Source organism: Tigriopus californicus, chromosome 1 (genome assembly GCF_007210705.1).
Source record: "Tigriopus californicus strain San Diego chromosome 1, Tcal_SD_v2.1, whole genome shotgun sequence".
NCBI classification, from domain to species: domain Eukaryota; kingdom Metazoa; phylum Arthropoda; class Copepoda; order Harpacticoida; family Harpacticidae; genus Tigriopus; species Tigriopus californicus.
In genome coordinates this window covers 16,124,412-16,149,246 of record NC_081440.1, presented here as the reverse complement: position 1 = coordinate 16,149,246, position 24,835 = coordinate 16,124,412, and the positions used below count along the sequence as shown (strand labels likewise).

General features: G+C 43.5%; 4 protein-coding genes across 4 annotated transcripts; 2 read left to right on the top strand and 2 right to left on the bottom strand.

Annotated features, from left to right (window-relative positions):
- The first annotated feature begins 5,754 nt into the window (after positions 1-5,754).
- On the top strand, positions 5,755-8,229 carry LOC131886943 (proliferation-associated protein 2G4-like). Its single transcript, XM_059235415.1, has 4 exons — positions 5,755-6,170; positions 6,266-6,663; positions 6,882-7,457; positions 7,680-8,229. Exons 1-4 carry the CDS (start codon positions 6,044-6,046, stop codon positions 7,779-7,781), a joined length of 1,203 nt encoding a protein of 400 aa, XP_059091398.1. The 5' UTR covers positions 5,755-6,043; the 3' UTR covers positions 7,782-8,229.
- LOC131886926 (angiotensin-converting enzyme-like) lies at positions 7,775-11,421 on the bottom strand. The gene is made up of 10 exons (XM_059235391.1): positions 11,141-11,421; positions 10,937-11,075; positions 10,732-10,866; positions 10,014-10,246; positions 9,758-9,949; positions 9,552-9,687; positions 9,224-9,479; positions 9,011-9,122; positions 8,570-8,936; positions 7,775-8,499 (listed from the first exon to the last, which is right to left on the bottom strand). Exons 1-10 carry the CDS (start codon positions 11,232-11,234, stop codon positions 8,337-8,339), a joined length of 1,827 nt encoding a protein of 608 aa, XP_059091374.1. The 5' UTR covers positions 11,235-11,421; the 3' UTR covers positions 7,775-8,336.
- A 3,305-nt stretch (positions 11,422-14,726) lies between these two features.
- LOC131886950 (uncharacterized) lies at positions 14,727-16,085 on the top strand. Its single transcript, XM_059235428.1, has one exon. The coding sequence runs from the start codon at positions 14,972-14,974 to the stop codon at positions 15,944-15,946; it is 975 nt and encodes a 324-aa protein (XP_059091411.1). The 5' UTR covers positions 14,727-14,971; the 3' UTR covers positions 15,947-16,085.
- Positions 15,985-17,986, bottom strand: LOC131886936 (uncharacterized). Its single transcript, XM_059235403.1, has one exon. It carries the CDS (start codon positions 17,755-17,757, stop codon positions 16,177-16,179), a length of 1,581 nt encoding a protein of 526 aa, XP_059091386.1. The 5' UTR covers positions 17,758-17,986; the 3' UTR covers positions 15,985-16,176.
- Between the last annotated feature and the right edge of the window lie 6,849 nt (positions 17,987-24,835).

The following is a 24,835-nucleotide window of genomic DNA, read 5'->3' as shown; positions in this document are numbered from 1 at the left end:
TCATGGTGCTCATAAAGAATTTCAGTTTCACAATTCAATTATATTTAGCACTCTTTGACAGGATGTGTTCAGGCAGCATCTTGAAAGTTATTCTTATAGAAAGAAATATTTGAAAAACACAAAAATCAAAAGAAAAAGCTGACAATAAAAACTGATGCAGTTGTGTTTGTGATATTCTCCTAATTTTGAACCCTGAGACTTAGAAGGGGACACCAAAAAGTGACAAGTTGATTTGAGCAAAAATGTACTTTCAGGATTTGAACAAGGTTTTTTACGCACAATTATAATTGATCTTATTGCCAAAAAGTGTCCATCTTGGGCGAGATTAGATCATGAAAATAAGATAAAATGTTTTTTTAATTGTGCATCATGCTTCAAAGTGGGTAATAGCAAGAGCTACAACAAGTTTCTTTATCCATAGTGCTAAATTGTTGTCAATCTCTTCTATTTTGAATTTTTTTGCTATTTTTGAACCTTGTGATTTGGTTTACCTCAAACGTGGGGGGGGGGATATTTTTCGGAGAACAATGAAACTAACCAAAACATTCATAATTGTTTGAATATTATAATGAAATTAACCCATACTTACATTTACTTAAGGATTGGTACTTTGTGTTAGCCAACCCAAAATCTTTTGGTGTGCCAAAAATCTGGTTACAAACAGAAATTAGGCTAAATCTCCCTTTGAATTGAGAAGCAATTAGAATAAATCATTTTGCTTGCTTAATGAACGTAAACAATGGAATTAGCTTTGTGGCTATAGCGTATCAATTTCATGCAATGGGAAAGGGATCCAATGAAAGAACATTGTTAACACCGCCAAATGTAGTTCCCTTGTGAGATTTCTTTTGCTTTTCTTCCATTTTGATCATTTTTATAGCAAAATAATGCTAGACAAGATCTCACAATGCTTGGACCATGCAAATAATGCTAGTTTAATGCTAAAAACCAGACCAATGCTAATAAAACATTCCAATGCTAGAGGCCTTGAAATAATGCTAATTTTCAAGAATTAGCATTGAAAAATGCTACCTGGTCAGCCTGCGCAAGATACATGGTTGTCATCGGACCACCACTGGTTTGCAGACTTTCATTGATGCATCAAGCAAAAATACTTTTCTTATTTACAGGCATGTTTCGAAATAGCTCTACGCAACCTCTACTGTATAAGTTTTGAAAATACAACAGCCACAATATAAACAAAGTAATGTCAGGCTGGCCAAGCAGGTAACTTGTCACTGTGTTCGCTCTCTTATTTCACCGTTGTGAATCTTGTGAATCCCTAATACGCAAAGCGCCTTCAGCAGGTCTCATAAACTTCAAACTCATATTTTTGTCGTATTTATTGCGACTTTTGTCATATAGGTATGTTGGCATGTCAAATGAATAAAATAATTAAGACTTGCTTGCATTAAACACTCACACTTATGAATGAAATTCACAATGAATGGGGATGAGAGATTCCACGATAAAAAAAAATACCGGAAAATTCCAAAGACAGACATAGCGGAAAATGATTTTTATATCTTCAAAGCAGCTATAAAGCTGTTTAAAAAAATATGTGTGGCATCAATAAATGCAATAATTGGCCAAACTGCATATTTTTGCAAATTTTCCCATTTGGTAATTTTTTGAATATTTTGAGGAACAGCGTACATTAATTCAACCAAGAAGATGTCACCACATTTCCATGGAAATCATTAACGTACTTTTCACAACAAAAGAGGTACTAAAAATTAAAGCACAAATCACATTATTAAACATCAATAAAAACATTTCATGTTTTCAAAATAACATTTTGAACTTTTCGCCCTGGACTGGACCGACTTTGCGTTCATGGAGCAGAGTCCTATCGTGTAGCTAAACATTGCGGCCACTGACCATTACTTATATCTTAAGTCACGGATTTTTTAAGAGATCTATATTCCTCATTTTATTGCTTTGATTCGAAAACTGGCTCAGAGTCACCAAGACAAAGAGCAGGCCGATTTGGCGGGAACCTTGTTCACAGTTCATATTTCTAAGAGTTCGTGCTTTAATAGATCAAATGAGAAGTGTTCATTCAATCACAAAGAATGTCATTCCTGTGACACTTTCTAAGCTAAATTATCTTCAAAAAGAAATAATCAAGAAACATTGATCAGAAAATTTAGTGTACATACATGTGCATTGTTCTTGTATTTTAATATTAGCAGGCCAAATTAGGTGCCACACACCTCAGTTATTTGATTTGATAAAAGGTCTAAAAATAGGAACGGTGGCAAATTCAAGAGTAAAGGCAAGCCAAATATTTATAGTCTAAAGAGTTATTCTAAAAAAGCAACTGAATTGTAATTTGGTTTTGTTCTTCACGGGCTTTTCTAACTGCTACAGGGAATGGTATTTTTAGAAAGATAATTTAGTCTGTTTCTGACCACAAACCGCGTGATTAATCGGTTTCTCCCACAAAACGCCAAGTGCCAATAAAGATGGAAGGTTGCTTCTTCTGAAACAAAGAACTTCAAAATGATATAAGGAGTAAACACTCATGAAGATGCTTTGGTCCACAAGGAAGTTGGATGCTGAATTTGTCCATCCAACGAGTGGACAGGACACAAGGCACAAGACACAAGGAGGACAGTGTCCAGGTGGCAGACAACAAAAGGGCAATGTGCACTGGGTTTTAAGTAGGTCAAAAAGATTGAGGTTTGTTAAAACCTTGGTATCCAGATCAATAATATTCAATCACTATTGTTAGTTTCATCACATTGTCATATGTTGTTATCAAACTAAGCATATAATGTTTAAAATACCCAGAAATGTAAAATGGCCAATCTACTACACTATTATAATGTTTAATTCCTCCCTTTTTACCATCAAGCTATTTGTGGTGATTACTTGAACCCAAATTGATTTGCTTTTGGCGGTTACAAAAGCCTCCAGCCATTAAAATTATAATCTAAGAAGTGTCATGATATATAGTATGTATGGCTTTGACAATTAAAGCCCTTTTGAACAAGGAGATAAAAGTGTCAGGTGAGAAGGTTTTTGTTGCAAAGCTCTTGCACCTAATTATTTCTGAAGGATGACAAAATTAAGTTTACACAAAATTATGCTGACAGAAATATAGCTCATACATATAAAAAGTTGTAAATTAATGGGCTTTTTCACGTGCATTTCATAATCAAAGAGACCAAAGAACATAAAGGTCATCCCCATCATTAATTTGAATTTAATAATGTCAAGGCTAAACTGATGATTTGTTGGTTTTCTTAATGTTTTCCACTTTTTTAGAACATTATGATTGATGCGGTTTAAGGCCAGGTCACTTCGCAAGCCAACAACTTTAAAGTCTAGGCTCAAAATATGGAATGCGGTCCCAAGGCCTACTTACAAACCCTTTGCTTTAGTTAATAGAAAATAGGAGTATGGGTCCACAGGTTGGGGTCTCAGGGTCAAAAACAGGTTGCTGATGTCCGTCAGGGTATAGTTTATAGAATTGAAATTCCTACTGGCTTTTTACAACATCTTTAGAAACCTTTAATGAATGATTTCTTGAGGTGTCAGTAATGCTGATGACAATGTGGGGATGAAAAGCCAATGCAACGATTCATCTTGGTCAGTGATCTGAGAGTGAACAAACTTGATTTGTCAATCATGTCCCTTGCTCTTCTATTTAAGGACACTTTAAGGCAAATCCATGATTGACAAATTTTTGCACAAAACAGGTAGGAAGGCTGCGAGACATTCACTCACAAACACTCGTGCGCTGTCTTCCCAAGCAGATGTCAATAATTTTAACTTCTTCATGCTGGTCAACCTCTTTCTTAATTTAAATGAATCCATATCAGGCTCCCTAGATTGCTTGGATTCACATGTCCTGATGACAGTGCTTTGGTCTTTGGAAAGTTAAGTCCTGTGAAATCAGGATAAGTGGTCTCAGGGCTGCAAGAAAGTAAGGCTGCTTTGGCCACACTTTGGCACACTTGGTCACCATGAAGGATCATTTATGCCTTTCTCTTCATTTTTGAGTCCCTTCTTAATCTTATGATACAAAATTTTCAAACGTAGAACAAACAATCAAAGGATATTGGTTTTGTTTGATATCTTCAATGGCTCTAATCCAGTGTAAGGGGACGGGTCAAGTTGGCCAACTTCTTGCAATGGTTCGACAAAATGGTAGTGAGGTCAACCCAAGGGGGGGCCATTGAGTAGTAGTCAGATACAATGATTTGAAAGCCGATTTCACTTCAGATTTCGTAGGGGCAGAGCACTATTGCTTCAAATTTACCCCTTTCAATGTCTCGCAGCTGTTGATTTTTAGGGTGACGAAGTGTCCATGGTAGAGCAGTCCTTGGTCGGTCCAACATAGAGTCAATTTTGAATGTTGCTCAACGGAAAATAAATCGCTTTCATGGCATATCATGCACGAGTAGTTTATTTAGCAATCTACGGTGCGTCTTCCCGCTTGGTTTGGGGTAAAGTCTAGTTTGGGGTGTCAAACCTTGCAAATAAGGGCTTGTTATTATTAGGTTATTTGAGTTAGACTTGGACAGGACTTTGAACATAAATGTAGATCACCCTATGTTCAATATGTTTACCCAGATCTGCCAAAACGAATTTATTGGTGGATCAAATTTCAACAATAATTTAAGCTTTCTAGCTTGAAGTGTTTTTCCACTTTTACTGTACATTAACAGTTGTGGTAAAGGAGCCACAATATGGACGACATACTTCTAGAATATTTCAAATTTTATTTTAATATTTTTAGTTTCAAACCGGCCTGAATATATCAGAAATGGTGGATTCAAACAACGCCAAAGAAAATGATTTGTCACGCCAGCGTGAAGTGAATGGCACCGACTCGAGTCAATAATAATCTCTGAAATCAAGCACACATTTCAAAAGCTTTACGAGTCATCTCAAAAAGTTTTCACATCTTTACTTCAGTTTGCTCCAAACAAGGGAGTCACAGGCAGGAGTTTAAGTGGGTTCATAAATCGATGCGCTAAATATAATTTGCTTGCATGCGCCACGAGCGAGTGGCTCTGGGAGCCTATGCCTCGATTATATACGTCACCCATCACCTTGGACATGACAATCTGCCTCTGACGACTAACTTTCATACATTAAGACATGGCCTTGAGGCACAAGTCAGTCGGCAAGGTTGGTTTCTCAACCAACGCCCTCCAATCCTGTCCAGGCCTCCCATCCCACCTAATGCTTCAGATACCAAATCTATGCTGAGCTTCGGGCGATGTGTCTCGAAATTTTCATCCATCCGACATGCAGGGCTTAGTGTGTGGCTGCTTCGTTGATTCGGAAGCCAGCGAATCGGTCGGAATCCACGTACCCGGGGGTTTGCCTCACCAACGGCCCATTACACGGAGATGTTAGGATCCTTGGACGCCACCGGAAACTAGGCTGTTTTTGGGCGGCCGGAAATAGAGAGCTAGGCTGATGAGGCAGAAAGACGGGCTAGGACCCAAGCAGGGTGCCCAAATCAAAGTGAGGTCGAGTAAGCCTGTCAATACCACCCAGTGAGCCCAATAAAGCGCTAGCATGGGCTGTGACTAAAAAACTTGTGAATCGTAGGACATATTTGAATAGATTTGGGCCCGGGATTTAGACTTTGAATTGGACTTGGATGGCGAGCGGACTTGATTGTCGGGATAGCCCCGGTGCCGCCACCCTGAGTGGCTGTCCATGCGCAGGTCTTGAGTAGCTGAACGCTCCATGCAGAGATGACGAAGGCGAGGTCAGCTGACGCTTGTATTTCCACGGCGGAACTCAAGACTGTGCTTCCAACTTCTAAGGCCCTGAGAAGAAGGGTGCCACACCGGACGAACGTCACAAATCGGATCCACCGACTCAATCCCTCCCTCCCTCCATCGATCCTCCCACCCCGCCCTTAAGCACGGACGGACGAACCGAGGGCTGAAGCCAGACTGTGGCCGGAACCGTGCTCGCTTGCTCGCCTTTGTCGAGGCCATCCGTTTGTGTGTAGGATCCGACCGCCAGGGTCACGACTCACGTGGGCTCGAGGATTACGGCCGAGTCAGAGATGAGCGATCCCACCACTGCCCCGCCCACTTCGGGCTCGACTGCCGCCGAAGACGAGAATGCGCTGCCCACCATCGCCGACGATCTGGTGGTCACCAAGTACAAGATGGCCGCCGAGATCACCAATCGTGAGTAGCCTGGGATTTGTTTTGGAAGGAAGGCTTTGGTGTGTGAGCCTCTCTTACGCTTACTACTAATGATGAATGGGATGAACGGATTCCAGGTGTGTTGAAGGAGGCCATTGAGCTGTGCGTGGTTGGCACATCCGTGCGAAGTATTTGCGTGCAGGCCGACAAACGGATCGAGGAAGAGACGAGCCAGGCCTTCAAAAAGGACAAGAAAATCAGCAAAGGCATCGCCTTCCCCTGCTGCGTGTCCGTCAATAATTGCATTTGCCATTATTCCCCGCTCAGCACGGATCCGGATGTCAAGCTTCAAGACGGCGACATGGTCAAGATCGATATGGGCGCACACATTGACGGCTTCATCACCGTGGTGGCTCACACCGTGGTGGTGGGTGCGTCCAAGGATAACAAGATCACTGGGCGCAAGGCCGATGCCATGCTGGCCGCTCATCTGGCCTCAGAAGCCGCCCTGCGACTGGCCAAGACCGGCAATGAGGTAAGCCTCCCAACCCTTCTTCCTGACCAGGGAGTTCAGTACTATAGGATGATAGTTGAACCACGGCCAGATCGTATCATCTCCCTTGTTCCAAGAGAGAGCGGTCCATGAGGCTGATTTTTGTCATAGTTACTCTGATATTGGTTTGTTGGACGCCGTCGCGCTTAGTTGACGGTGACCCTTGGTAGTAATTGTTCTCTCATTGTGTCCCTCAACAGACTTATGCCGTGACGGATGCGGTGCAAAAGATCGCGGAATCGTACGAGTGCAAGCCCATTGAAGGCATGCTGTCTCACCAGTTGGAGCAGAACATCATCGACGGTGCCAAGACCATCATCCAGAACCCGAGCGAAGCCCAGAGAAAAGAGCACGACAAGTACGACTTCGAGCTCCATGAAGTGTACGCGATCGATGTGCTCATTTCCACGGGCGAAGGCCAAGGACGGGAGAAGGACACCAAGATCACCATCTACAAGAAGACCGACGAAACTTACATGTTGAAGATGAAGAACTCTCGCGAGTTCTTCAGCAACGTGACCAAGAAGTTTGGCACGATGCCGTTTACTCTCCGGGCCCTGGATAGTGAGACCAAGGCCAAGATGGGCGTGGTCGAGTGTGTGGCCCACAAGCTGGTCGAGCCCTTCCAAGTGCTCTACGAGAAAGACGGTGAGCACGTGGCCCAATTCAAGTTCACCGTGTTGCTCATGCCCAATGGGCCCCACAAGATCACGGGCATCCCGTTCGACACCGAGCTTGCTCAGAGTGATAAGAAGATCGAAGATCTGGACATTCAGGTTCGTATTAGTCCTTTTTTCCGCCGTGATTGTATTCAAGTTTTCTTTACCGGATGATAATGAACCCTGAGTTTGGTTCCAATTCTCCGGATCGTTCTGATCTGGAGGGAACACGTCAAGCATTCAATACTGTCATAGTTACTCTGATAAGTTAGTGCCGAGTCATATTTGTGCTGAAACCTCAATAGCTTCGCTCATACGCTGGTTTTTCCCCGTCTTTAGAAATTGCTTAAGACCTCTGCCAATCCTAAGGCTGCCAAGAAGAAGAAGAAGGCTGCCGAAAAAGCCGTGACCGAAGGAGTCCCACAACTTGTGGAACAATAAAGACCGCCACCTCTCGACCAACCAGATTCTTCTACTCTCTGATGTCCCTTTGATCAGATCTTCTTCACATCGTCCCTGGTGATCCAGACCTCATCAGTCGAAGAATCTCCCTTGTTCTTGGAATCTGGGAGCCACAATGATATTGACTTCGGATGATGTGACAATTGACCTTGACGTGGATACGAGAAGAGCAACAACTATTCTGCAAACGAAACCACGCCACAACCCTCGAGTTACGACTCCCCTGAAATAGTATGGATGACATTGTTATTTATGAGCGTGTAAGGAAGGCGTGGCTTGAACATCTCCAGCTGGAGCTCAGTCCTCGCGTCAAGCTCATCCTCATCATCGTGTTCCCACCCACAAAAAGCCATATATTTCATTGCCTCCCGCCAAAATATGTGAGAACTCTATTTTCACTGAGAAATAAATCAAATGGAAAAAACAAGCAATTCTTTTTAAAAAGTCATGTAATGGCCAACTCAAGCTGAGTGATTCGTACAGTCCAAGGCAAGGTATTAAGATATTATGATATGTTGATTAGGGGTTCTTATGTTACCATCCTATTGGGATGCTCTCACGCTCGATCATCTCGTCAAGCCAACGAATGAGTGGATCGTAATACCGAAGGAGGGGCTGGGCAGAGATGCTGGCCATGCCCAGATTGTCCATCAGAACACGCTTCCATGGTTGGCTTTGACCCGCTGACATGAGACTCCTAAGAACGGGGGGGGGGAGAGTCCAATGAGGCCAGCCAATATTTTCCCGCTAAGTCTTTCAACCATTACCTAAGTACGTGTCCGGCTCGTTTTGCTCCCCAAAGGTCACATTGATGCACGTCAATCGTTGAGCCATGCTCCACCTGACAAAGCCTTTCATATAATTGGACCTGGAGAAATCCAGCAAAGAAGTATGGAATGTAGGGCGAGTTGTCCGGGATATGAAATTTGGCCATGGGGTCGAAAGAATCCGGGTGTCGAGGCAAAGGTGATTGAACCCCTTGAATTTGCTCCCGGAGATCCCACCAATGATCGTTCCATTCGGTGAAAGGAACCTTTTCCGAGAACACATCCCATCGCCATTGATCCACCACATAGCTCCAAACAATCAGTGGGATCCGCGAGAGAGCTTGCTTCAACAAGTGTCCAATCATGACTGAAACCGATTGGTTCAAGAGGCAAAAAAAATTAGAACAAACAGGACAATAGTAAATAAATACGTTGTCTTACCATTGGGTTCTAATTTCGATTTGAGTCCAAAACGTTTGAGAAAAGCCGGAGACTGGATGCCATAATTGATACAATCGCCAATGGATTCATGAAACGAAGGGTTGGCCCCATCCTTCAAATGCAAACAAAACGACAACGAGAGTAGGCACGACGAAGCAATTCGAAACGATTGGCGAAAGTCAATCAAAACCTGAACATGAACATGAACATTACCCTAAAGATTGGCGGCTGATGATGATAGTTCATGTAATATTGGATATGTCCCATCTCGTGGTGTAAGGTCAAAAAAGTGTCCCAGGTCTGCTGTCCACACAGTTCGATTCGAAAATCGTCTCCATTGTACAAGTCCAACGAGCTGGGATGGCAGGATGTCGGAAAACCCGGATCAACGGGCTTCTCAAGTTGCGAATAACGCCAAAAACTGGAGGTCATGGGTTGGAAGCCCATGGACACAAAATACTCCTCAGCACTAACGGTTCGTAAATTATGATCGAAGGCTTGTTAGAAGAAATTGCAATAACATATCATAAGCCCAGCTGACCTCTTTGCCATATCCACCACGGATAAGTTTGAAATGGCCAACACATCTTCTAAAGTGAAATCCTGATTTGAGCCCAAAAGATCTTCTGGGACAATAAGATCTGCGATGGCCTCCCAGGACTGAGCCCACATGTTACCTTTAATGTTGACCATATAGATCGCTCAAAGTCATTAGCGGGTAGAAATCGAATTTGAGAGGTTACTGACCCAACAAATGAGCGGGAAGTGGTCTCAGCCGTTCAATCAAGTCTTCTCCGTAGAACTTCGACAATCGGAATCGAACCCAAGCGTGAAGCCTTTGATAGAATGGAAGGATCTCGTCATAGAGCCTTTTCACCTCGTTCTCAATCTTGGGTAAATCGTGCACCTCCTTCCAAGCCGCTCCCACGTTGTCATACCCTGTTTGAAAAATGACTCTCATTTTGAACCTTTGCATATCCAATTCCGTCAGTAGCTTTTGCACCATTTCGTCTGGCTGCTTGATTCATAATCTGGACCATGTCCCTGTAGAGAGGTTTCCCTTTGGGACCCACTCGGTGTCGCCAGGCATGCCAAATTGTCAAAAGGAATTGAGGATCTCGACTTTGTTCCATTCGACGAGCGAGCTCGGGTTCGCCATGTTCGCAAAAGTCTCCATAGCACACGAGGGAGGTGTGATAGATGCGATAGAGCTCCTGTTGGACCTCTTCAAAAGCTCTGCAAAGACGTACGCATATACGGTTAAACGTGTTGTACATACGTATATACTTTACATGGAATGGGATGAATGAATGGGTGATTCAATGAATGGATGGGGATCGTAGTCATAAAAGGGATAGGATAAACGTTGTTTGCCCAACGATCGTTTATGGCACGCCACATCATAGACAAGAATGAATGTAATCAATGGGATTCTCTAAAAATATGCCGTAATCTGGTGTCTGCCTCAGGCTTTAACTGTATGTACCTAGTAGGATAGGAGGTCATGACAGAAAGGGTTGACTTAACAAGCTTTAGGCAATATGACAAGAAAATTTCGTCTGCATTGAAATGTAATTTCACACTCTACAGAGTGACAAATGCTTTCAAGATGATCTAACGAACAAGCTGGATTTAAATCAAGCCTGAGCAAGTTTGTTTTACTCAGTTTCAATAGCATCATCCTATTTATCAGGTGTGCGTGTATGGTGTACCGTTCTTACCTCGAAAGCTCGGGAGTATACTTTGGTCCACGGCAAAATAAGGAGATTTGCCTACTTTGATCTCGGCTGATATTAGTAGAGAGGTGTTCCACAATGTGTTCCAAATCTGTACAGGTGTGAAGCTTCCAAAGTTCTCTGGAAAGCAAATTGTGCTTAAATCCATTCTTGTTGCACTAAAAGGTGGTCAGTCATAAACACAACTTACTTTTCATTCTGAACTTGTTTTAGCTCGTTCTGGTTCCATATATTGATTTGAATGCTCGCATTCCAAGCAGCAGATGCTTCCCAATGTCTCAAGACTTCGAATTCTTGGTTAGCCCGGTCCAATCTAGATGCAATGCGATCTAAAGTAGAAATATCCAGACACCCACAAGCGTGATGCTAAAGTACAAAGTTTATTGAAATGAACCTGGTGATCCATAAGCAACAACAATTGTTAGAGCGTTCCACAAAAAGAGTTCTCCTCTTCTCCGGTCGGCACAACTTTTCGTTCCGAGCTTCATGGCTCGACTGATCGAGGCCACCGAAAAGCCAGGCAACAAGTGTCGGCAAACTTGGAGAAATAATGGCACACGAAGAGATCAAGGCTGCTGTTCTGAACCAATGCGATAATATGGGGCTCAAGTTGGAATGGCTGATGGGTTGGAGATTCTGTTCCACACAAGTTACTTAGTACACAACGTGTATGCCAAAACTGGGCTTAGATGTGGATCTAAGTTTTCCAATAATAGATGGTGGAGGAGATGAACAAACGACGGGTGAAGTTAATGGGATGGAACGAACTCGAGGTTCGCTGGTGTTATGTGTTCCATCTGAAAAGATCTACCATACATCGAAGCGATGTCAAGAATGGCAGAGCCCCGAGCAAAGTCCTTATAAAGAGCCAAAATGTCGGGAACTCAAGTGCGTAGATTGAGATAAAGATAAAGTTGGATTCAGAATGTGAAGCAAACTCTCCTCAAAGGACAATTCCTGTTTATGTTTAATAACAATAGGTTTGAAGGCTGGTTATATTAAACGGGACTTGAATAAACGTCTTCAATGGAACTTGAAAGTGGCAGATTTTGAAAGTTGTTCAATTGTGAATTACTTTGTCATAAGATTTGCAAGAGAGAAAAAGAATCAATTTTACCTTTCGTTTATGCTCTTATTTACACATTTACACATTAGCAGCATGGACCTCAAGAGTTATAAACTTTAAACTTTAAAAGAGATGCATCTGGAGGGAGGAACAAGGCTGAGAAACAAGGCCATTGTCACCAAGAGTAAAACACAAAGTGTCTATCTCTCACCAAATTGCTCAATCAGTTACCGTGATGGGTTGAATCAATTTTTATCCACAATCCCCCAGGGAGCAATTATTATCGGCGATTTCAACTATCCTCAAATTGAGTGGAACAGTGGATACTCAAATGGCCCCTCCTAGTCAAATTTCCTAGAATCTCTACGTGGTGAATACCTTACCCAAGTGGTGACAGACGCCACACATGTAGGTGGCAACATTCTGGACCTTGTATTGGTTGATGACCCCATGTCGGTCCGTCAAGTGCAAGTTCGAAGAGACCTTCAATTCAGCGATCATTACGCACTACAAGTTGAGGCGGTTTCATCCAACTACCACCTAAAAGGCGAAACTAGGGGCAAGACCCTCGATTTAACAAAAGCCAATATTCCCGCAATGGCCCGTGATCTTTTGTCCATTGATTGGACAGCCGAGCTAAATAGTTGTGGTGTGGAAATTGGATGGAATTTCTTTAAGGACGTCCTTCTTCGCACAAATTTCCAACAACGTGCCCAAGCGAGCACAGAGAAGACGATGCCTCCCAGTGTGGATGACCAAGCCGTTGGAGGTGCTCATCAAGAAAAAATCTAGATTGTCCAAACTTTCAAGACTCATCGATTCCTAAAAAACTGGGCCTTTCCGTCGCATGGCCAATGTCGATCATCTTCAATCAGTCAATGTTTGAAGAAACAGTCCCCCAAGATTGGCGCTTAGGAAATGTTACCTCAATATTCAAAGGGGGTGATAAACTAAACAGATCGAACTATCGGCCAATCTCCCTAACCTCATCCATATGCAAGGTGATGGAGGGCCTCCTGCAGACGGCTATTATGACAGAGGTGGGGAAAGATGAAGGCTTGTTGAGAGACCAACACGGCTTTCGAGCAAGACGATCGTGTGTCACTGGACTAATATAACATATTGATTACGTCACTAGAGTGCTTGACAAGGGAGGAACAGTCGACACAGTGTACCTGGACCTGGCCAAGGCCTTAGATACGGTCCCACATACCTTCCTTGTGAATAAATTGTCTCGGGTTGGCGTTGGTGGAAATCTAGCCAAATGGATCCTTGCTTGGCTGAGCAATAGAAAGCAAAGAGTCGTAATAATTGGTTCCTGCTCAGCGTGGAAAAGTGTTTCCTCAGGCGTCCCTCAAGGAAGTGTCCTCGGCCCAACACTGTTCCTCATCTTCATTTCTGATCTTCAGGTTGAAGATCCAGTGCACCTCATAAAATTTGCAGACGACACGAAGATCTTTTGCGAAATTTCCGACCCATTTGACCATAGGAGACTACTGTGTGGACTGGATTCCATCGCTGATTGGATCGGTTTAAGTGGGATGGAATTTAATATTAAAAAAAGAGTAAGACTCTCAGATTTGGGCGTGGTGATACTGGTTCATCGTATCAACTCAAAGGCCATTCTCTCGACGGGGTGGAATCCGAAAGGGACCTCGGAATGATAGTGGTTCCTGAATTAAAGTTCAGCAAGCATTGCGCATCAATAGCTGGAAAGGCGAATCAAGTTTTACGATTTCTAAAGCGACACTTTCAAACGAAGGATCCAGCAATACTAACAAAGTTATTCATAACCTACGTTAGACCAATTCTCGAATATGCCTCATAGGTATGGTCGCCCCGCCTCGTTAAAGACATCACATTGTTGGAATCAGTGCAGCGACGGTTCACAAGAATGATCCCTTCACTGAATAGCCTGACCTACCCAGAGCGACTAGCAAAATTAGGCCTAGAACCACTAAGAGTGAGAAGAGATAGATCTGATGTCATCTTGGTGGATAAAATCATAAAATCATCCATGGAATCACCGATCTCTGCCTTCCCAAGGGACAGGAGCCATTCATTTTCGTAAGAAATTTCACTGAACGCCCAACTCGGAGCTCTGCAAATGGTGATTTAATGATTCCCTATTGCAGGCTTCAATCCCGTCAGAACTCCTTCTTGGTGAGAGGGGCAACCCTGTGGAATAAGCTACCCCAAGATGTGAGAAATATGCGGAAAGTAGAGAACTTTAAACGGGCATTGAAACGCCATTCGTTACCCCAATCCCCTAGTGAAACCACAACTTTACAGAAAATGTCCCTTATTACCCGCCCTTTGCTTCAATTTTGACTGTGCTTTTATCACCACTTTCCTTTTTGTTTTTGTAATCATTTGGTATCCGTAATAACCCATACTCTAATTATACACCACAAGGTGTCCAAGTCCAAGAGTGGTTTGTACAATAAACAATAATCATATTACCGTTATTGTCCAAAAACGAAGATCAAAATGTCAATTGGCGAGCTCATTGACATTTTGATGCAATATCCGACAAACAATTAAAACTCCCTTTTGAATTGCCAAAGACAAAATGAATAGAGTTTCTAATTCATTTTAGATTGACACTAATGAGCATATAAATGATCTTGCCTCTATTTTTGCCCAAATAATGATTTGACATTACGACATTGATATCAGGAAATACTTTCTTGAGTTCGTTTGTCACAGATGTATTGCTCAAATTAATGTCACATTCATGTGAATAAAAACATTGAAGCCATGCATGGCACGTCAATGTCCTATGAAGTGTGGCCACATTTTCTCTTAAGCCGAGTATGATGGCTCGACCGAGTATGATGTGTCATCCCTGTGATACACACTAGCAGAGCCACAGAGCTACTTCCATTGGCTTGCCCGGCGGGCGGGCGGGCGGGCGCGCGGGTGGGCTGGCTCGGCTCAATAACAACACTGTCACACTCTACTACTGACGAAGGACATCCGGATAAAAAAGGCCATCCGAGGGCAGGAGGCCCCGGGTCGCGCATTCCAGTAGTTTTCAATCGAGAGAGTGAAGGCGGGTGGCAAATACTTGGGCCTACACCGTGACTAAACCGGGGGTTCACTCGGTTCACTCGGTCAGGGGTTGAGTCCGCCACTGAAAGACAAACCCCTGCCCAAATGAGCTCGGTCAGCGCGGTTCAGCAGCTTTGGGGCGACATCCCCGATGCCGCACCATCGCCCGTGGGATTAAGTCCCGCTGAGATCGAGGCCTTACGACGACTACCCCGCCCCCTTTGGCTCGAAGGACCCAAGATCTATAGTCCGGCCCCGCCTGCGGCCTGCGTGACACCCACCCCGTCCTTGCCGCTGTCGGATATCGAGCAATTCAATCGGTCGGGTGAATTGCTAGAAACCCCGCCCTCCTGGCCCATCGTCCTACCGCCTCAATTATCTCGCCGCTCAGCTCACACCCTATTGCGACAGGGTGTGGGCGCCCTGTGCCAATTTGCCGGTTTCGAGGCGGCTGAACGACGCGCGTTGGACATCTTGGTGGACGCCACGGTTCATTGCCTGGCTAATTTAGCGGCCAAATTGCAAAAGGAAAGCGAGGATCGCGCTCTGTACGGCCCGGCTCATCGGGGCTTCACGCACGCTATCGAGCGAGTGTTCCAGGACTGCTTGGGTCAGTCGGTTTTGGCCTTGCGACCTTATATCACTTCCATTGGGCCCGAGATTCAACGACGAATTCACCTCAAGACCCACCCTTTGTCAGACCCCAGCTCGATCGTCTCGAGTCCCTTGGACGAGACCCAGGTCAGCGGGTTAGCCACCCCCAGTTTCACGATAGGGGCCGGAGACGTGCCCGAGATTCATTTCCCGTCCAGCGAGGAAGGTGATCTGGCCATGGATCACGCCACGTCTCAAATGGAGACCGGCTTGCAGATGCTTCAATCCTTGGAACAAAACGCCAGTCTGGGATCCCACGGTGCTCAGCGCTCCGTGGAGGCCGAAGATGCCTTGCAACAACCCATGTCGCAAGATTCGAATGCGGCTCTCCTCCTAGCTACGGTTAGCCCGGCCACCCCGGCGGACGCCCAAATCCACTCGGCTTTAAATCCGCGAAAACGGAAGAAACCCGAGTGGCATCCCTGAGCGCTCACCATGGCCATCACATGAAGAAGGTTGGTGGGTGGGGGACCATGAGCGCTAATTTATTGGACTCGTGATTGTTGGATGCATTGATATCGATGATAGTTAGCGGTAAAACTATAAAGCCCAAATGACAAGACAACGACTATGAATAATGAATGAATGATGTAACAACGGGGGTCGGTGAAGTGTAGTACATGATGGCGGAAGCTAGCCATTATGATATCATCTGACTAAAATATGGTAGTCCCACTCTCAGGACTATGAATAGTGACAGTTTCGGCTGGTACGCGTCCCTTTTGGATAAGGGCCTCAATCTGCTCGATGGAATCGATTTCCGAGTTGTTGCCCGAGGATCGCTCCACGGAGGATTTGGGCGCGTTTTTCTCTTTGGCCGATTTCTTCTCTTTCTTACTCATTCCCGCGTTGGAACTGGTCTCGCTCGCCGCATCGGAGGGCATACCACCCGCTGCCGAGCCAGCCCCGGTCGATCCGGAGAGCGAAGATCCACCCTTTTGCTTGTCCATCTTCTTCAATTCCATGCCCAGCTGCTTGCTTGATCGGTGGTCGGAGTCACGATCGCTCTCTGATAGACGTTTCAGGTTCAGAATGCCCGTGTTGATATTTGACAGCTTAGCCTTAATCTTGTCCTTGGGAGTCTTCGCTGCTTCACCCGTTACGGGGGCGGGCTGGCCACTGATCTTCTTCTCGATGACCTCTTCGGTGAGCTCCTCGGTGATCGAAGTCATGTTGGCTAGTTTGTGGGCCATGTCAGTATGCGGATCCGGCGGATGAACCGGGTCGCCTTCAACTTTGGGGATATCGTCGCCCATTTTCTTGGCTCGGAATGAAGCGTTGGTGATCATATTTTTGGCGATCTGACTCGGGGTCGTTATGGAAGTAGCCGAAGGCAATTGACTCGGACCCGAGGTTAAGACGAGCGTCCGGATGGCGTTGACAGTGAGAAGAAGCTCGGGCGAGGCCATGGCGCAGCCCCGTTGGCGAATGGCCTCGACCATTTGAGTACCGAGGGTTTGAAAGCCATTGTAAATGCAGAAGTAGGCGCCGTACAACATTTCTTGCAAAACGGGTCCGTTCAGAATTACTCGCACCACGCCTTTGTCTTTGGCCGCGGCAACTGGATTGCCACCGCCCCGTTGCAGTAACCGCAACGTGTTACGGGCAAACTGTTCCACCCCCACCTTGGACAGATCGGCCAACACTCCATTGAACACCCGATACAGTCCTTCGATTAAGAGCCAACGACTCAGGGCCGTGACTCGGCTCCCTAGGGCGGGATGGATGGGCAGTTTAAAGGTCAAACCGCCGGGCACACCGGCAGGCAGGTTTTCGGACGCATGCTCCACGCGAGCGCCATCATGGTACAAGGAACTTTGGGCTAAGGAACCAATTTGAACGTTGGATGTGGTGGGCTCACCAGCCCGGTCAATGAGTTCCGCATGATACAGAGTGAGTAGGCTAGCTTCGATGGTACGCCCAGCCTGCGCCCGCAGGCTCACCGACTGACGCGCTATCAAATAGAGCGCCACCAAAGGAGGCACATATTGCCAACATACTGGCGCATGCTTCTCAACGGGTGCGCCTGGACTGCCGCTGGTTCGGTGCCAAGCTAGCAGGAGCGTCAACAGACGGGTCAAGAGCTGACTCTGGCCACTCTCGAGGATGCGCTCGTCATTGACCGCGCTGAAGAGCGCGTTCTGCATCTCCACATTGTTGGCCAGCGTCGAGAAGAAGGTGATCAACTCGTCGGGTTGGCTGCCTTCAAAATCAGTCAGAACCGTGTCGACGTCCATGATGACAGGATGACGGCGGAAATTGGGGTCACGCCAACGCCGCTAACGCCACGGGGTGGTCCCCTACCACTGGTGAGACGCCCCGCGGGATTGAGGTCCCAGTCTCACTCGTCGGAGGGCTATCAGTCACGGGACGCGAGGACGAGAGGACGAGAGGCCCAGGCTCTAGCGTAGATAACTCACCTTTCCAGATCTGTGTGTCAGGTTTCCGAGCAGGGACTTCCTAAGGACAGATCAGTGTTGCTGATTTGAAATGCAACTCGCATGCTCACATCTACTATGCTCCATCTTATGGCTCGTCATTTCTTCCATGTGAACTCGACTTGCCAAACGATAAGCACAGCCCCAACGTGACCGTGACATAAAACTGAAGCCAATTTCTAATCTTTTGTTCTCCCATTATCGGCCAGCCAGCCGCGTATTGATTAAATCTCAAAATATTATTTTACAAAACATCCAATGGAATTAGGGTCCATGAAACAAAGCGCAAATTTTCCGTCAAGGGCTTTGACCACATGAGCGAAGATTAATAAGATCAAGATTCGAAAAAAAATAAAAATAAAATAAAATGTCCAAAATCATTCGATAGTTTTTGGTAATGCTCAATCAGCTGTATACTAAGTCTGAGTATTATCTATCGCCACAGACTGAAGCTAGTGAATTTTGAACCAATTTATTTTGATTTAGTAAAATGTGGCTGACACCTCAGCAAAAATAAATATTTACATTGTGACCTTAATCAACCATTGCTATTCTTTGAAATTGAACGAAACTCTGCAAATTGAACAAATGAGACAAGATTTCCGGTAAGAAGTTGCGACAACAATCAGGGAGGAGTTTTCTACAAACTACTTATCAAATAGTCATTTTCATCGAGCGGAGAAAACGCCCTCTGCTTCATCTAGGTGCGGACCATAGAAAACCATAACTAGAATGCTTAAACTCAACAGGAGATGTACCGCATGAGCATGTTTTCAGGTCAGCTGACGATAGTGGAAAAGGGACAAAGATATTTCGTGAAATCTCGCTTCAGGCAAGTAGAATTATTCTCATGGAACATTTGTTTTTCCTCTTTAATCTTAATTTCTTTTGAATCTTACAAATATACAGGAAGAAAGAGCGGCAGAATAATAAAAACATGTTTTTTGGGCATAATACACGTAACATGTCCAAAAAAGATTTGGATATTAGTAGAGCAAATCACGTACTCTATTGATTGCCCTTGTTTGGCAATGCATGTCGAAAGTGTAACAAAATGTATCCGAAATTGCAACGCAGTGATGAGGCATTCAGAATTTTGCTTCAATCTCCCAAGAATGTACTTGAATGTGGGTGACATGATTGCACCTTTAGGTAATCAAGGTCATTCCGACACCTCTGGAGGTCAGCCTCAACCCAGGCTTGTTCCTTTCCTTTCAGTTAAGTGTTTCTACCACATGGATGAAAGCTTTATCTTGAGCCCCATTCTAACCCCTTCAAAAATTTGGTCTTAAAAATGTGGTCAGACAACTTACTCAAACCTGTGTTATGAAGCGCGCTAGATGAGAGTAATTGCTTGACAAGGAGTCATATTAGTGGTTTCTACTCTGAATTTGGACAAGCCGTCAACGATTCAAATTTGTTCCATAGTTGTCCTAAGTAGCTTGACTGCAAATGAAATATTTTGCCCACCAGCAACAGCTGAGACAAAAACAAACAATCGCAGCGCCTTTGATTGATCTATATATGAAGTTACCTATGGTGTGGACAAACAAACAAAGAAACTAGAGAATGCGTACTCTCTAGGATGCCAAACTTTATCAAGAGCAATAAATGTACAATTGAAAACTCAAGTACCGTGACACAGCAAATAAGCCACCAACTATTTGGAGAGACGTTTCATATCCACTATGAGTAAAAATCAGTATAATTATGACAGAAAAATTATAACAAAGCTGTGTACTGTATGACTGATAGGCTTGCTAGGGTATGGTATTTGTAGAGCATCTGCTTTCCAATCCTTTCGAATCCCAGGCTAACCAAGTCCAAGCTTCTCTTTGGTATTTAAAATTACACCATGAGTTGCTGGTTTAACGCCTTAAATGTCCAAACCTGTGCTCATTCCTGAGGGGGAGGTAATAATTAATGTTGGCTGCGACAACAAAGTGGGAATATCCATCAATTGGGACACCCAAAATCAGATGGCAGGCCAAGCAAGAGAGATCAGACTTTGTAACAAACAAAACAAGCAATACAAAATTGTATGACTGATAAATGGTCAATGCTTTTGCAATTATCATTTTTTTACAAAATAGTGCTATTTTTGTACAACTATATTTGAGACCATCACTCACTTTTGCCAAACTTTTCCTTACTTTTTTTAGTGCAACTTAAGGGGAAAAGGTAACTTTACATAGCAAGAGCAATTTTACTTTTGCCGGATTTGAAAGGCCTTACAGGATTTGAAAGGTGTTGCATAACAACTGGTGGTGCATGTATGGTGTTACAATGGATTGATATTAAGTTGTTCAACCAAAAATTATTTGTTAAAGTTAGTGGCCTGTATTTAGAAGTGTAAGATAGTGAGATCAGCGCACCATTGCTGTTGAATTTTTAACCTTCAACTCCGTTCCTAATCAATTAGGGTTGAGCGGGCTTACGTCACAATATGTAATCAAAATGTAAACAAATTCTGTCAATGGTTGAATGCAGCGGGCCAAGCGAACTCAAAGGAGTAAGTAATCCCCTTAGAAAACCAAATAACTAGAATGCTCAAGCACCACAGGAGTTGTACTGGATGAGCATGATTTCAGGTCAGCTGACGCTGGGTGGCAAGTGACAATCACACTTCGTGAAAGCTCCTTTTAGGCAAGTTAATCATTCCATGAATCGTTTGTTAGTCTTGTTTTCTTTTAATTTCTTGTGATTCTTACAAATATGCATGTAGAAAGAGCGGTAGGATAATAAAAACATGCTTTTGGGCATAACACATGTAACATGTTCAAAAGATTGGGACATTAGCAGAGCAAATCACACATTCTATTAATTGCCCTTGTTTAGCTACGCATCTCAAAAGTGTAGCAAAATTATCTGAAATTGCAACGCAATGATGAGGCATTCAGAATTTCGTTTCAATCTCCCAACAATTTGCTTCAATGTGGGCAACGTGATTACACCTTATGTAATCGAGATAACTCCAACACTCTTGAGGTCAGCCTGAACCCAGGCCTGTTCCTTGGGTTTCAGTTAAGTGTTTCCACCACATGGATGAAAATTGCAATTGGAGCCCGTCATAGCCCCTTCAACGTTTCAGTGTTAAAATTGTGGTCAGACAGCTTTCTCTAAGCTGTTTTTTGAAGGTGCTAGAGGAAAGCAATTGCTCGGCAAGGGGTTGTATTAGGAGTTTCAGCTCAGAATTTGCACGCACCATCAACGATTCAGATTTGTACCGATAGTTGCCCTAGGAATTTTGACTACAATTGGAACTTTTTGACACCCAGCGACAGCTGAAACAAAAACATGCAATTGCAGCGCCCTAGATCGATCTATTCATGGAGTTATCTATGGTATTCCCTGTCAAAGTAAAAAGGCGGATGAGGCGGGAAATTCAAACTGAACGGATATCATCATTTTCAAGGACAAAGTTTCAGATATTCCAGTCAATAATTTTGTCCAAAAGTGTTACTATGATATGAAATTTTGGTGGCAGATGCAGAATCAATCGCAATTAGAATCTTATTTGCGTCATACTCTAAGCCAGAAGGAAAAACTGTTCCGACCAGTAAATAAATTTCATGTCATCAGATCCCTTATGTAATGTAAATTTGATGATTTTCTGAATGAAAAAAATGCCTCTTTGCTGGATTTCACAAGGGATTGCTGCTTCTTTTATGTAATGATCATTTATCAAACAAAATTGAGGTGCTTTTTCACCTAACATACTTTGCTAAAAAAATGGGCAAAAGCAAAATGGAATTTTCGAAGTTGTCAAGACGCTATGAGTTTACATGGGTCCCAGATCCAAGCAAAGCACATTTTTGTAAATGTTTGTGCCTTAAGTGCGAGTTTGAGGCTCCAAGCATCACTATCGGCAATAATAGCAAAGCCGATTTCAACTTATGTTAGCACAGAGGTCTTAGGCTGCCTTTAAATTAACGAGAGTCATGATTATACCCATGAAAGTTTTTTATCCAGGAAATGCTCAAAAGAAAGGAGCATGAGACATTCTCAAAGGCAAAGATATTTTGGTGGCAAATGCCATTATTCCTTCATTGAGTGCTTTCAATCCCACACCTTACATTGACTATACCTTTTTTGTTTATTTATTTATTTCTTGTTTGTATGTCTTTGTTTATGTTAGGGAAGTCAGTTGGCAGCTCTCTCTGTCTTGCTTGCCTTGCTGTCTGATGATGTGTGATGTGTGTAAAAGAAATATAATTGCTATATGAAAGTATCCACCATTTGTTATTATGTCACTATATGGAATAACCATGGGTTTGCTTGCTCATTGAGGTTGCTAATGAAGCAACTCATGCTGTAATTCATAAGCTACAAAGAAGCTTGGACTCAGCTGGACTGAAATTGAACCAAGGCACGGACTTCTAGAAATAAGGACTGTGAACAAGCTTCCCACCAAATCGGCTTACCCCTGGTCAAGCAACTCTGAGCCACTTTTAGAATTAAAATAATAAAATAAGAAACGTAAATCGTAAAAAAGAACTCAATTAGAGGTAGGTCATTTTTTATATCATTAACTTGTAAAGTGGATCGTTTCAAAGTTATGTTGTCAAAAGCATATGTTATAAAGCTACATAACTTTGACCATGTCACCTGAGTTCCCTTAGCATAGGTTTGGGATCAAATTTGGCCAAGTTCATCTATTCTACAAGATCTGGTGGTCGTATGAAGTGCCTGTTTGGAAGAAGATGCACAATTTAGGAGATGCAAAATTTTGCTTTCCGTTCGCAGTCCACATCTCTAGAAGTCCGTGACCAGGGGTAGCAAAATGGTAAGCGGATGCTCTACCATTAAACTATGGTTCCTAGCCCTATAGATTAGAATATAAGAAAGTCAATACACTTTGTAAGATCAACCAGCAAACTGGTAGTGCGCAAGCAAATCCATTGGTTATGGATTGGCTATGGAGAGGCTGGAAACATGGACAATTTTCTTCTCGGAAAATGATCTGTTACTGTTTGCACAGTAGACAATGGTTTGTGATTAATAATTTACAATATGGTTTGTAGGAGTCTGCCAACTCTTTCTGTCATGAGGTTTCCTTTTATTTTTACATTGCCTGAAGATAAAAATATGGTCCAAATTTCATCCATTTCAAATACGGTCGCTACTTTTTAGCCATTATCATCATTTGTTACTCCCTGCTCTGTTGAAGATTAATCTGTTTATTAATTAATTAATTTATTATTAATTAATATTTTCTTTTGCTCTACCATTAAAAGCAGAACCTCCTTGGCCCGAAGGGAAAGATGAAGTGAAGGAAAAACACACATGGGAACAGGGCTGCCAGATGGTAATGGCAATGGCCAGATTTCACATCAACGGCTTTTCCGTCACCTCACAGAGAGCTGAATGATAGGTTCTACCTAAGACTATAGTGTATGTGGGTTCTACTTTGGACCAAAAAAAACTATTTCGCTTCTTTTCGGATTCAAACAGGTTAATTTTTGACGACCACTTAAACTGGAAGGAGCACATTCCTCTAGTCAGCAACTCCGTCAGAAAAGCCATGTTCACTCTTTTCATGGCGAAGCAAGCAATTCCAACAAAACTCAGATATACTTTGTACAACGCCCTAGTCAAAAGTCGGCTTGAGTATGGTATTGAATTCTTTGGGGAAAGTTCGGCCATCAAAAGTTCAAGCGTCCTTCAAAAACGGGTTTTGAGATGGATGGTAGGAGCAAAATCGTGCTCTCACACCAATCAATTTTTTAGACATTGGATGATATTAAAAGTAAAAGATTAAGTATAAGCAAACCATCTGAAATTCATGTCCAATTGCTATCTTGGATACATTCCACAAATGATAGACTCGCATGAATTTAAGGAAATGAGGGGGGCATTATTCGTTTTAACTTACCATTAGCGCGGTTGACTTGATACCAACTGCTTCCCATATACGCTCTCCCAAAGACTTGGAATCAACTCATTGCTGATAACAAGATAAAATTGGAAAACTTACCCATTACAAGCAAACGATGGATCGGATATGTCACTGCACTAAAATGATCACTGTCTCGTACTCAACTGGCTGTACGGTTCCCAATTGTTACTCATGTCGGGCATCCGAATAAGCCAGGCATTTTGTTGTTGTGTTTTTTTTTTTGGTATTTTGGGAAAGGTCACGGGGTTGACTGAGCGAGCTCTCTGAACCGGACACCTTTCTTGGATCAAAGCGGAGGATTGCAAATTGGCATCAATCTAGTCAAGGCCTCCCCATGAAAACAAACCATTCGGTTTATGGGAAGAACCTAGGATGCCCAAATCTTTTATATTCCTTAACCATTTTTCGTCAATGTTTTCTTTTATTATTCATCTAATATTCACGAGACCCTAAATAAAGCATCATCATCATCATCATCATCATGAATTTTGAGTTGAATCTCATTCCTGTGATTTTTTTGAGCCTTTGACAGAATATGATTGTTATACCCCAATAATTTTGCACGGTTCTCACAATAAAATCATTTGGAACTTTAAGATACCGGATTCTTAAAACACTTGGTCCACAAAAGATGATACATTACTTAGATTCTGGTTCAGTATCACGGTATCGATCAGCATCAGAATTGGCCAAGAAGTAAGAATTGGCAATGTCATCTTTTAGTCATGTCAATTTAAATCGAATAAATAGTGACGGCACTTTGGAAGATATATTTCTTTGTAGATTAAGTCAATGTGTCGCTCGGCAAAATGAAATAACACATGTTCCATCCTCGTGCTTGGGTGCCATGGCACTCCGATGGGTCTGCTTCACGATGGATTTCAGCCCCACCCCACCAAATGGTTGGGCGCCGGCTCAACGGGGGGCGTGTTTGATCTACATTCCGGTCAGCCGGCCAGGGCCATACGCAGGCCCACG

Bases quoted from the DNA above. Each gene is read 5' to 3' on its own strand.
- LOC131886950 (XM_059235428.1), top strand. From the start codon at position 14,972: ATGAGCTCGGTCAGCGCGGTTCAGCAGCTTTGGGGCGACATCCCCGAT.
- LOC131886926 (XM_059235391.1), bottom strand. From the start codon at position 11,234: ATGAAGCTCGGAACGAAAAGTTGTGCCGACCGGAGAAGAGGAGAACTC. The intron at 8,937-9,010 runs GTAAGACAACGT...AATCGGTTTCAG, and splicing joins ATCGAAATTAGAACCCAATG to TCATGATTGGACACTTGTTG. The intron at 8,500-8,569 runs GTAATGGTTGAA...CCCCGTTCTTAG, and splicing joins CGAGCCGGACACGTACTTAG to GAGTCTCATGTCAGCGGGTC.
- LOC131886943 (XM_059235415.1), top strand. From the start codon at position 6,044: ATGAGCGATCCCACCACTGCCCCGCCCACTTCGGGCTCGACTGCCGCC. The intron at 6,664-6,881 runs GTAAGCCTCCCA...GTCCCTCAACAG, and splicing joins TGGCCAAGACCGGCAATGAG to ACTTATGCCGTGACGGATGC. The intron at 7,458-7,679 runs GTTCGTATTAGT...CCCCGTCTTTAG, and splicing joins TCGAAGATCTGGACATTCAG to AAATTGCTTAAGACCTCTGC.
- LOC131886936 (XM_059235403.1), bottom strand. From the start codon at position 17,757: ATGGACGTCGACACGGTTCTGACTGATTTTGAAGGCAGCCAACCCGAC.